This window comes from Podarcis erhardii (genome assembly GCF_964252035.2).
Source record: "Podarcis erhardii genome assembly, chromosome: 2".
Taxonomy (NCBI): domain Eukaryota; kingdom Metazoa; phylum Chordata; class Lepidosauria; order Squamata; family Lacertidae; genus Podarcis; species Podarcis erhardii.
Window position 1 is genome coordinate 118,410,429 of NC_138498.1, and position 11,691 is coordinate 118,422,119.

Consider the following 11,691-nt stretch of genomic DNA (forward strand, 5'->3'; position numbering starts at 1 on the left):
TTAAAACCAGCACTTTAAACCTGATCCTGTACTCCACTGGGAGCCAGTGCAGCTGGTATAGCACCGGGTGAATGTGATCTCGCAGCAAAGACCCCGTAAGGAGTCTCGCTGCAGCATTCTGCACCCGCTGGAGTTTCTGGGTCAGTCTCAAGGGCAGCCCCATGTAGAGCAAGTTACAATAATCCAGTCTGGAGGTGACCGCTGCGTGGATCACAGTGGCTAGGTCAGGGCGAGAGAGATAAGGGGCCAACTGCTTAGCTTGGCGGAGATGAAAAAATGCCGCCTTTGTTATAGCTGTAATCTGCGCCTCCATAGAGAGGGAGGTATCGAAGATTACACCCAAAGAAGAAAGAGTTAAATTCACTGACGCCTTGTGAGTTACTGCTGACCTGTGCCTTACATCCACCCCGACACCTACTCTTGAGCCTCCATGATTATCCCCAAGACCCCAAGAGCAGAGACGGGACAGGTCTAAGCCAAAATCTGAACCAGAAAGCACAAAGCACGCTTGGCAGGAAGGGGACAGGTGCCAGAGTTGCCTCTCTAAATCCTTTCATTTGCCTGTTGTTGGGGCAACATCTCATTTCAAACAGCTACTAGATTTGCACTCTAGTTCTGGGCGTCTGGGAAAATGGGGAATCAAAGCTGGATGGCAGTAGTGGAGACTGGAAGAACAACAACAACAAGACACCTAACATCAACCACAGATCTTGCAAGAAATGCATTATTATTTTTTATACAGGACCAGGGAGAGGAGAAACGCAAAGGGAAACAAGTTTATCTCACACAAGGTGCAAGCAGATTGAAAAAGGTACAAAAATTCTAATTATTAATTTGGCTCCCAACAAAATATTAAAAAAAATACAGCACTAAACATTAAAAACTTCCCTAAACAGGGCTGCCTTCAGATGTCTTTTAAAAGTAAGATAGTTGCTTATTTCCTTGACATCTGATGGGAGGGCGTTCTACAGGGCAGGTGCCACTACTGAGAAGGCCCTCTGCCTGGTTCCCTGTAACTTTGCTTCTTGCAGGGAGGGAACTGCCAGAAGGCCCTCGGAGCTGTACGTCAGTGTCCAGGCTGAACGATGGGGGTGGAGACATTCCTTCAGGTATACAGGACCGAGGCCGTTTAGGGCTTTAAAGGTCAGCACCAACACTTTGAATTGTGCTCGGAAACGTACTGGGAGCCAATGCAGGTCTCTCAGGACTGGTATTATATGGTCTCGGCAGCCACTCCCAGTCACCAGTCTAGCTGAACCTGATCCAGAAGGGCTCTTTCTTATGTTCTTATCAGTTGTTTGAGCACTACATTTATTTTTTGTTTTGGTTTATTAATGAAAACTTAGCACATTCACACTTCCAACTCTATAGCTCTACCTTGCTTATACTACTAGGGTGGGACTGCAGTCTCTGCAGGGGGAAAAAACCCCAGAGGGATCTAGGAAAACGTTACATGCACATGAAACTGTTCTGCTGCACGACCGTATCATAGAAGTGGAGGGTACCCAAAGGGTCATCCAATCTACCACCAGCAATGCAGGAATCTTCCACCTCTCATTTGTGTGAGCAATTTCCTTCTCTCGTAAGACGTCATCTAATGTGTCATTCTCTTGTGCGCTGATTGATGCTTTTATTTTTTTCATAAAAGTCAAAAAGCCGTCGTTACGTGTTCTCTCTGGCGTGAATTTTCCAGTGCCGAATGAGATTTGGACTCTGAGTGAAGCTCTTCCCACATTCCGAGCACTTGTAGGGTTTCTCTCCAGTGTGGAGCCTCTGGTGCCTGATAAGATGTGAGCTCTGGTTAAAGCTTTTCCCACACTCGATGCACTTATACGGTTTTTCTCCCGTGTGGATTCTCTGGTGTGTGAAAAGGTTTGTGCTCTGATTGAAGCTCTTCTCACAAATGAAGCATTTATAGAGCTTCTCTCCTGTGTGGATTCTCTGGTGCCTGATAAGACTTGATTTGTCGCAAAAGCTTTCGCTGCAGTCCGAGCATTTATAAGGTTTCTCCCCTCTGTGGTATCTCTGATGTGTAAGGAGGCTCCAGTTGCGAGTGAAGCTCTTTTCACACACTGAGCATTTATATGTTTTTTCTCCCGAGTGGATGCCTTGATGCGTCATAAGACCGGATTTGTCTGAAAAGCTATTGCTACAGAATTTGTATGCTTTCTCCTCTAAGTGAATTCTCTGATGCTTAAAAAGGTTGGAGCTCTTACTGAAGCTTTCCCCACAGTCAAAACATTTATAAGGATCTTCTTCTGCATATATTTCTGAATGTCCAAGAAGACTCATGTCATCAGAGATGCTCTTGCTAAAGATTACGGAACTACACAGATCCTTCTCTCCTTTGTGAATTTTCTCATGTGAATTGTGCTTAGACTGAACAGAGAAGCCCTTGCTGCCTTTGGAGTGATTACGGGGTTTCTGTGTCGTGTGGATTTTCTGGTGAGCAATAAGGTTTGAGCTGCGGCTGAAGCTTTTCCCACAGTTCAAGCATTTATAGGGTCTCTCTCCTGTGTGGATTCTCTGATGAGCGTTAAGACTCGATTTTTCGCAAAAGCTCTTGCTGCAGTCTGAACAGCTATACAGCTTCTCCCCTGTGTGCAGCCTCTGATGTGAAGTGAGTCGCGTCTTTCGGTTGAAGCTCTTTCCACAAAGCGCACATTTATAGGGCCTCTCGCCTGTGTGGATTCTCTGATGAGTAACAAGGCTCGATTTGTGACTGAAGATCTGCCCACACACAGCGCACTCGTTCCTCCTCCTTACTTGGCACGGTTCCTTTTGGAACGAGCTTTCGTGGAACTCCACATCCTGCAAATAAAGGAATCTGTCCTTCCACTTCACTGCCGGCCTTCCAACCTGCATCTCTGGTCCATCTTCGCTCACAAATATCTCTTTCACATCTCGAGTCTCAGTTCCCTCTGCAGCAGCCTCATAAAGTTTATTCTCGTTCTCCCGCTTCCAGCCTGAAATAAACAGAGATGCTTGTTTATTTCCTGCTTCTAAGTTGTGAACAAATAAACGGCCTCGGTCCTGTATACCTGAAGGAGCATCTCCACCCCCATCGTTCAGCCCGGACACTGAGATCCAGCGCCGAGGGCCTTCTGGTGGTTCCCTCACTGCGAGAAGTGAGGTTACAGAGAACCAGACAGAGGGCCTTCTCGGTAGTGGCACCCGCCCTGTGGAACACCCTCCCATCAGATGTCAAGGAAATAAGCAGCTATCTTATCTTTCAAAGACATCTGAAGGCAGCCCTGTTTAGGGAAGTTTTTAATATTTAATGCTGTATTGTTTTTAACACTCGATTGTGAGCCGTCCAGAGTGACTTGGGAAACTCAGCCAGATGGGCGGGGTATAAATAAATGATGATGATGATGATGATGCTAAAAGAGAAACAAAAGAGGAGTCTTTTGCCCACCTTTAAAACACTCCCCTTCCTCAGTACACTGCTCAATGAGCTCTTCCTCTTCCAACCGGCAGATGAGGTCAGGCTTGGGAATCAGCAGAGCTTCTAGATATTCAAAACATAAAAATCAAACAGCTGGTTATGTAGGGGCCGCAAGAGAACTTTCAAGATCTTTCCATCTACGCAGGAAGGACTGTTGCTCGGTGCTACAGCATTTACTTTTGTATGTAGAGAGTCCCAAATTCAATTCCTGGTACCTCCAGGTACGTCTGGGAGAGATTCACCGGCCTGAAACCCCGGACAGAGACTGCTAGTCAGGCCACATTCACACCTCACATTTAAAAGCACTATCATGCCACTTTAAAAGGCAGTAAAGTGGTGCCTCGCAAGACGAAAAGAATCCGTTCCGCGATTCTCTTCGTCTAGCGGTTTTTTCGTCTTGCGAAGCAAGCCCATTGACAGCTTAGCGGATTAGCGCTATTAGCGGTCTAGCGGCTTTTAGCGATCAGCTGTTAAGCGGCTTATCAGCGGATCAGCTGATAAGCGGCTTAGCGGCTTAGGAAAGGGGGGGGGAGCGAAAAAAACTGGCGGGAACTCGCAAGATTTTTTCGTCTTGCGAAGTAACCCCATAGAGAAATTCGTTTAGCGAAGCGCCTCCAAAACGGAAAACCCTTTCGTCTAGCGGGTTTTCCATCTTGCGAGGCGTTCGTCTTGCGGGGCACCACTGTACTAGAGTTTTCACAGCCGAGTCCTCAATTCCTTATCACTACGGCTTGGCTTGCTTTAAATAGGGCTGTGTCTTAAACTTGCTATTGAGGTTTTCAAACCTTTTTTGTAAACTCGGGAGCGTTTCAGCCCTGTTCTTGAGTTTGTTTAAAATCATTTAAGGTTTATGATTTTTCTATTTCCTTCTGAGGAAAATGAATAGTTCAGTGAAACGAGGTTTGTAGCCAGCATCCCGTTAAGGTTTTATTCAATTCTAGGTTTTTCTAATTTTTCCCTTAAACTTTGTGATTTTTGTTATTTAGTTTAATATTTTTAGTCGATTACTTCTCGTTTCAGGGATTTTCACGGTATTTCATTTGTTTTGTGTAGTTTTTGGTTCCGTGACTGTCTTTTTTGTACTACTTTAAATGAATATGGCTTCCCCCAAGGAATTCTGGGAGATGGTGTCTGATAAGGCTGCTGGGAGTGGTTAGGAGCCCACCTATTCCCATAACAGAGTGAGAATTATAGAGTGGTTTACCTGATTTGGCATGGGCTGGCCGGTGGTGGGGGGGCTGAGGGAAGTTGAAATCCAACAACACCCCCTGCCTCATCTACGGCCAAAGGCGTCCTTACCTAGAGAGGCCACCATCCTGTAATTCTGCAACATGACCTCCCGGTACAATGCTCTCTGGCCTGGATCCAGCAGGGCCCACTCCTCCTCTGTGAAACTCACAGCCACCTCCTCGAAAACCACTGGCTCCTGAAACACATACAAAACTATTTTCTTTTGCTTTATTTTCTTTATGCTTTTCAGGTTTATACATTTCAATCATTCTACAATCATTTTAACATTTCAAAACTCGTCTTCCTTCCCCCCTCTTTCTGCAGTCCCTTAAGTTTATTTTCAATATCTTCTGCATATCCACATGAACATAATTTGCTCATTTATTCATCTACAGTGGTACCTCAGGTTAAGTACTTAATTCATTCCGGAGGTCCGTTCTTAACCTGAAACTGTTCTTAACCTGAAGCACCACTTTAACTAATGGGTCCTCCCACTGCCGCCATGCCGCCAGAGCATGATTTCTGTTCTCATCCTGAAGCAAAGTTCTTAACCTGAAGCAGTATTTCTGGGTTAGTGGAGTCTGTAACCTGAAGCGTATGTAACCTGAAGCGTATGTAACCTGAGGTACCACTGTACTTTAAATGTATACTCTTATAAAAATGCATATTATTACAATAATCCTGCCAATGTTCTTATCTGTTTACAATTTATCTGTAAATATTCAATAAACCATTTCCATTCTTTTACAAAAAGTTTGTTATCTTGATTTCTTATTCTTCCGGTTAAGTTTCGCCAATTCTGCTTATTCCGTAAATTTTTGTATTCGTTCTTCCTTTACTGGGTCTTCTGCTTCTTTCCATTTGGGGGCGAATAACATTCTTGCCACTTTAGTAGGATACATGAATAAGTTTCTATACAGTTTGGGTAGTTCTGTCCTTAAAACACAAAACTATTTTCTAGCCAATCATCCCAGAAAACAGAGTGACAATTGTTCTTCTTCCATCACACGCCCAAAGGAGACAATAGGAACAGGTGGTTGTTTTCAGGGTGGAGAATCTGCAGGTGATATTGGACTTTTTGTTCCTCATCAGGCAACGGTGTTTCCACCTGCCTTGCCCAACCTAGCCTTTCCCAGGCTATGACTTTGAGAATAGCAGCAGCAGTAGCTGGTGACAGAGGAGTTCAGGGATATTGTTTAAAAAATAGTTTTATAAGTTGTGCTTCTTTGTTTCTCAGCTTAATCCTTTTACAGTGGTACTTCAGGTTAAAAACTTAATTCGTTCTGGAGGTCCGTTCTTAACCTGAAACTGTTCTTAACCTGAAGCACCACTTTAGCTAATGGCACCTCCCGCTGCTGCTGCCATGTGATTTCTGTTCTCATCCTGAGGTAAAGTTCTTAACCCGAGGTACTATTTCTGGGTTAGTGGAGTCTGTAACCTGAAGCGTCTGTAACCCGAGATACCACTCTACATGGTTTTGTATGTTTTGTGGTATTTTATGTGATTTGCTGTTACTTTTATTGATTGGTAATTCTTTATTGTGGTTGAACTGTTTATTATTTGCTGATGTTTAATTTGACTGTTTATTAGATTCTGATGGATTGTTGCTTTGTTTGATATAAGTTGTTTATTTAAAAGTTATTGTGATTTTTATATTGGATCAGACTGTTACTATTAATGTTGGATGTTTTATTGTGTGTTTATGTATTGGAAGCCGCCCAGAGTGAAATATTACATCATCATTATTATTATTACAGTGGTGCCCCGCAAGACGAATGCCTCGCAAGACGGAAAACCCGCTAGACGAAAGGGTTTTCCGTTTTGGAGGTGCTTCGCAAAACGAAATTCCTATGGGCTTGCTTTGCAAGACGAAAATGTCTTGCGAGTTCCTGCGGGGGTTTTTTCCTTTCCCCCCCTTTTTCTAAGCCACTAAGCCGCTTATCAGCTGATCCGCTAAGCCGCTTATTAGCGGCTCCGCTAAGCCGCTTATCAGCTGATCCGCTAAGCCGCTTATCAGCTGATCCGCTAAGCCGCTTATCAGCTGATCCGCTAAGCCGCTTATCAGCTGATCCGCTAAGCCACTAAGCCGCTTATCAGCTGATCCGCTAAGCCCCTAAGCTGCTAATAGCGCTAAGCCGCTAATGGGCTTGCTTCGCAAGACGAAAAAACCGCAAGACGAAGAGACTCGCGGAACGGATTCTTTTCGTCTTGCGAGGCACCACTGTATTATTATCATCATCATCATCATCAGTCACCCAGCCAGCACAGCTGTCAGGCATGATGGGTGTTGCACTGCAGCGACACCTAGAAGGCAACAGGTTCCCCATCCCTCTTCTGCAAGATTCAAAGGTTCATACCATCAAAATGGGCTGAACTCACAGCTTTCCCTGTGGGTGGCCTTGAGGGCTTTGAATAAGAGCGGGGATCCTCCTGGGAGGCCAAATGCCCCCCTCTCCCAGCCCCTCTACTGTACAAAGGTAAGAGCTGCATTTGCTGCTCCGCCTACTTTTGCCTCTGGCCCCGCCCACTGCTGGACTGTGGCCCCTGATAGGCTGCACAGAACGGAATGTGGCCCTCAGGCTTAAAATTGTGTGCGCACACAAAATCCTTGATCTTGAAGACTGAAAAGAGAAGGAGGGGGAATTGAGAGAGGTTCTTTTGTGGAATTGTGACGATAGTATGTAATTATATTCTTTAGGGAATTGTGAGAATCCTTCTTAGGGGTGCTAATGATGGTATTTTGTGAGTGACGGCGAGCTATTGTGCCACCCTTCCTCCCAAAGAAGCCCAGGGATATATAAGAAAGTGGCACCCCAGTTGTCCAAAATATGTGTCCCCAATGGGCTTTCTCGTACCTGAGTTGGCTGGATGGTGGCTTTCCCCCCTCCAGCAGAAAAAGGAGAAGATTCAGAATATGCCTCAGGTGCCATTTCACTGTCTGTTAATGAAACGGAGGTAGAATCAGAAGCAGAGAGCCAAACAAAGATTTACAATCAGCCTCCTAGCCAATCAGGGTTTATTTTTTAATCAGCCTCCTAGCCAATTAGGGTCTAATTTTTCATCTGCCTCCTAGCCAATCAATCAAGGTTTATTTTTTAATCAGCTTCCAAGCCTGAAGATGCAAAGCAAAACAAAATAGCACATTATAAAGTGTCACACCCTGGTGGATCGCATTAAGCTTGTGATCCACTAAAACACCCAGATCCTTATCGCGCGTAGTATTGCCAGATGAGATCTCACCACCTCCCGCAACACTAAATGCAGGATTTTACCTTTATCTCTGTAGGATTTCATTGTGCTGGTTTTGGCCCCATGTCCTGACCTGTCAAAGTCGTCCGACGGAACCTTCTTTGCGCCAGATAACGGGCCGACCACCTCCATGAACGGCTCCTGGACCCAAAACAGGAGAGAGGATTAAGGGCATCAGAATATGTTCTTAACGGACGGCCATCTGTCATGGATGCTTTAGCTGAGATTCCTGCAGATCATGGGGTTGGACTAGATAACCCTTGGGGTCCCTTTCAACTCTACAATTCTGGGATTCCCCCTTTTCTACTCCTTTCTCAGCTCCATTCATTCATTTAAACTTTATTTAGTTTTTCAGATTGTGAAATTTACAAACAATTATCTTACTTACTTTATCAAACCTTTATTAGGCATTATGCAAATAAAACCATAAAAGAGAGAATAACATATAAAAACCTTGAAATGTATATAAAAAAGGCAGCAGATGGCTACATACATATATATATATATATACATATAAAATCGGTGGTTTTCCTTGTTAACCTGCTCCTTGGAGGACTGCTGCCAAAAACTCAGCTACCCCCGCCGTTACCCTTTGGTCAGCGTCGGATAGGTAAAGTCCCACACATTTACCTTGCTGGGGTTCCAGACCACCCGAAAGAGGGGACAGCACGCGTTGACGGAGCGTACTGTGCAATGGGCAATGAAAGAGAATATGCTCTACAGTGTCCGGGACATTCATAGAGCATCTGCAGAATCTCTTGTTTCTAGGAACGTTTTGATATCTTCCCCTGACAAATGCTGAGGGAAAAACATTTAAACGGGCCAGCATAAAAGCCCTACGTTGGGCTGGGATTATTAATTTAGTGACGTAATTGGCTCTACTATCTAAGATATTTAAATCATAGAATGTGGGGGAGCAAATTTTGTTTACAGCTGCCATAATATTTTGTCTCTCGACATCCTTTAGTCTAGTTAGGATATTATGATAAATGTACTGCTCATTAGAATTGTACAGGGGCTCCAGCTCGATGCCTAAAGATTCAATCTTTTTTTCGAGGTGCTGATACCATCTTGATTTATAGGAGTCTTTGAGCAAATCAGCGAGCAGACTTGATGGAGGGCAGCGAAAGTGGCAGCGTAACCAGTACTTTATTGAGGTGGACCATGCCCAATATTCCAGTGTGTGTATGCCTATTTCTGCACACATTGTTTCATATTTGATCACAGCTGGGAGTCCAAGAATACGTCTCAAAAAGCTGGAATGAATTTTTTTTAAATCACTGTTATATGCTTGGACCCATAGCGGGATTCCATAAAGTAACTGGGATTGCACTTTTGTTTGAAATATCTGAGTGGCCGCAGGAATAAATTGGTTACCTATCTGATAGTAAAAACGGGCAACTGCTGATGAGGTGCACTTTGCCTGTTTTATGGCATTTGTGCGATGGGTTACCCACCCTAGATTGCTCTGGAATAAGATTCCCAGATACCTATGGGTTTTCACTTGTTGGATTTCTTGCCCTCTCATTTTCCATTTCTCTAATTTCCAACCATTCGAGAAGACCAAAATTTTTGTCTTCTCATAATTTATAGAGAGTTTGTTACATTCGCAGTAAAGGATCAGTGAGGATATAAGACGTTTCAGACCCAGGCTCGTTAATGATAGTAGGACAGCATCGTCTGCGTATAATAAGAGAGGAACTGGCTTCTGATTAAGTTTAGGGGCATGTGATTCTATTTTTTGAAGGTAGTCTGGCAAGTCTGATAGGAATAAGTTAAATAGAAAGGGGGCAAGAATACACCCTTGTTTTACCCCTTTCGAGTTTGGGATATCTGATGAAAGGTGACCTTTGGTGTTAAGTTTGACTTGACAGGTATTAGAAGAGTGTAGATTTTGCATTAGAATCAATAAGCGCTGATCAATTTTTAATTCTGCGAGTTTCCTCCACAACTTTGGGCGGTCAATTGAGTCGAATGCACCACGAAAATCTACAAAAGCAGCGTATATCTTAGATTGCCTTTGGGATCTGTATTTTTCAACCAGATGCATGAGTGTAAGACAGTGGTCTAGTGTAGAGCAACCTTTGGAGAAACCTATTTGTTCTTTCCCTGGGAGGTTTAGATTTTTCATCCAGGTAAGGAGTTTAGATAAGAGGTGCTTAGCGTAGATTTTCCCTATCACTGATAGTAGGCTTATCGGTCTATAATTCCTTGGTTCTTTTGGGTCGCCATTTTTAAAGATTGGAATAATTATTGATCTTAACCATATCTCAGGTATGATCCCGTATTTATCTATAAGAGTAAACAGTTGAGCTAAGGGTTCTGCCCACCAATCTATATAGGTCTTAAATAATTCTATTGGTAGACCGTCTGGCCCTGGAGATTTCCCCGATTTAAAATTTTTAACTATCTCTCTAATTTCCTCAACAATTATCAAACAACCAACATAAAAAGAGAATTCCAAAGAATCTCCTGGACTCCCCTCCTCCCCTCTGTGGGTCCTTGTCTTGCTCCTGCATATTGTCTATTAATCCATCATTTATTTATTTTAGGTGGGTGACCAACAGAACAAAGCTTCTGAGAAAGGCTGTAAAACAATAATTTCTTCATGCTCACAGCATGAACCACCAATATGTAACCCACTCACCGTTTGCCTTCTGTCCTCCTGCTGCTTCAGTAGAAAACCTTCCGCCAGGGTTACGGCCTGGACACAGCTCCCTGGGCGGCCTTCCCTGACCCAGCTCTGCATCTCCGGGGGCAGGACAGCCAGGAACTGCTCCAGGACCACCAGCTCCAACATCTCTTCCTTGGTGAGTCTCTTGGGCCTCAGCCACCGGCAGCAAAGGTCCAGGAGCCGGCTGCAAACCTCGTGGGGGCCAATGGCCTCTTGGTACCTGAACTGCATGAACTCGGCACCGGAATTTTGAGCATCCTGATTCAAGATCCCCGGAGCTGTTTTTCTGCAGGTTTCCATGCCACACCCAGCCCGAGCGCTTTCAGTCCTCCTTCTCTCTGCTCTGAGGGCAGCTGAGTCTTGAAGAGCCTCCTCGGACTCCAGTCCCACAGCCAAGAGATCACCTCGCTTTACGGCAGCCATGTTCTCTCTCTCATGACTGGCAATGGGGCTCAGTCCCACGGTTCAACAGCATTTCCTCTAGCCAAGCAATATATCCAGTTACCGATAGCAGATTCTTCTCCTTATGGAAACAGAAGCTGAATACAGTGGTACCTCAGGTTACGAACTTAATTCGTTCTGGAGGTCCATTCTTAACCTGAAACTGTTCTTAACCTGAGGTATCACTTTAGCTAATGGGGCCTCCTGCTGTCGTCGCACTGCCACCGTGCGATTTCTGTTCTCATCCTGAAGCAAAGTTCTTAACCCGAGGTGCTATTTCTGGGTTAGCGGAGTCTGTAACCTGAAGTGTCTGAAACCTGAAGCGTCTGAAACCTGAAGCGTCTGTAACCCGAGGTACCACTGTAATAATAATAAAAAAAGGTAAAGGACCCCTGGGCGGTTAAGTCCAGTCAAAGGCGACTTATGGGGTTGTGGCGCTCATCTCGCTTTCAGGCTGAGGGAGCCGGCATTTGTCCACAGACAGATTTCCGGGTCATGTGGTCAACATGACTAAACCGCTTCTGGCATAATGGGACACCGTGACGGAAACCAGAGCGCACGGAAACGCTGTTTACCTTCCCGACGCAGCGGTACCTATTTATCTACTTGCACTTGTGTGCTTTCGAACTGCTAGGTTGGCAGGAGCAGG

General features: G+C 44.7%; 1 protein-coding gene across 2 annotated transcripts; it reads right to left on the reverse strand.

Annotated features, from left to right (window-relative positions):
- Positions 1-1,310: 1,310 nt before the first annotated feature.
- On the reverse strand, positions 1,311-11,357 carry LOC309336628 (uncharacterized protein). Of its 2 annotated transcripts, none has more exons than XM_081852689.1 (6): positions 10,573-11,357; positions 7,951-8,072; positions 7,534-7,616; positions 4,748-4,874; positions 3,419-3,511; positions 1,311-2,966 (listed from the first exon to the last, which is right to left on the reverse strand). In XM_081852689.1, exons 1-6 carry the CDS (start codon positions 11,022-11,024, stop codon positions 1,663-1,665), a joined length of 2,181 nt encoding a protein of 726 aa, XP_081708815.1. In that variant the 5' UTR covers positions 11,025-11,357; the 3' UTR covers positions 1,311-1,662. The 2 variants fall into 2 exon arrangements, with proteins under 2 accessions (XP_081708815.1, XP_081708816.1); XM_081852690.1 differs by lacking the exon at positions 10,573-11,357 and adding an exon at positions 10,370-10,506 and having other exon boundaries at positions 7,951-8,314.
- Between the last annotated feature and the right edge of the window lie 334 nt (positions 11,358-11,691).